Here is a 477-nt window from a genome sequence, read left to right as displayed (position 1 = left end):
GGCACGCGCCCGGCAGGGGGCGCCGCGGGCCCCGGCGCGGCCGCTCCCTCCGCCCACCCGGAGGCGGCTGCCGCGAGCCGAGCCCGGCGCGAGTGCACTGCCAGGCGGGCCGCCGGGAGGGAGGCGCGAAGAGGGCGCGAGGGTGGCCGCCGGAGGCAGCCGCCGCCCCTGCCCGCCCGGGTGCCCGAGGGGCGCATGGGGCGCTCCGAGCCGGGATCGCGCGCGGGCCCCTCGCCCCGCCGCCCGCAGCCGTGAGGCGCCGCGCCGGGACGCCCCCAGACCCCGAGCTGCCAGGAGGATGACCATGGCCGGGGGCCGGCGGGGACTGGTGGCCCCGCAGAACACGTTCCTGGAGAACATCGTCCGGCGGTCCAATGGTAAGGGGCGCGTTGGGTCTGGGGCGCCAGGCTCTCCCTCCGCGCCTCGCTGCGGAGCCGCCCGCCGCCCCGCGCCGGCGGATGCCGCGGAGCCCGCGAG

At 82.0% G+C, this 477-nt stretch overlaps 1 protein-coding gene across 1 annotated transcript in view; it reads left to right on the top strand.

Moving 5' to 3' along the window:
• Positions 1-304: 304 nt before the first annotated feature.
• Positions 305-477, top strand: part of LOC103260232 (potassium voltage-gated channel subfamily H member 1-like) — a gene marked incomplete at its 3' end in the record, with an annotated part of 51361 nt that continues 51188 nt past the window's right edge. Inside the window, exon 1 of the mRNA XM_021712241.1 lies at positions 305-377. Coding sequence (XP_021567916.1) covers positions 305-377 — 73 coding nt within the window. The remainder of the gene's footprint in view (positions 378-477) is intronic.

This window comes from Carlito syrichta, unplaced genomic scaffold, assembly GCF_000164805.1.
Source record: "Carlito syrichta isolate Samal-C Ts95f unplaced genomic scaffold, Tarsius_syrichta-2.0.1 Scaffold303148, whole genome shotgun sequence".
Classification (NCBI taxonomy): domain Eukaryota; kingdom Metazoa; phylum Chordata; class Mammalia; order Primates; family Tarsiidae; genus Carlito; species Carlito syrichta.
Note: the sequence above shows the minus strand (reverse complement) of the source record. Positions and strands in the feature narration are given on the sequence as shown.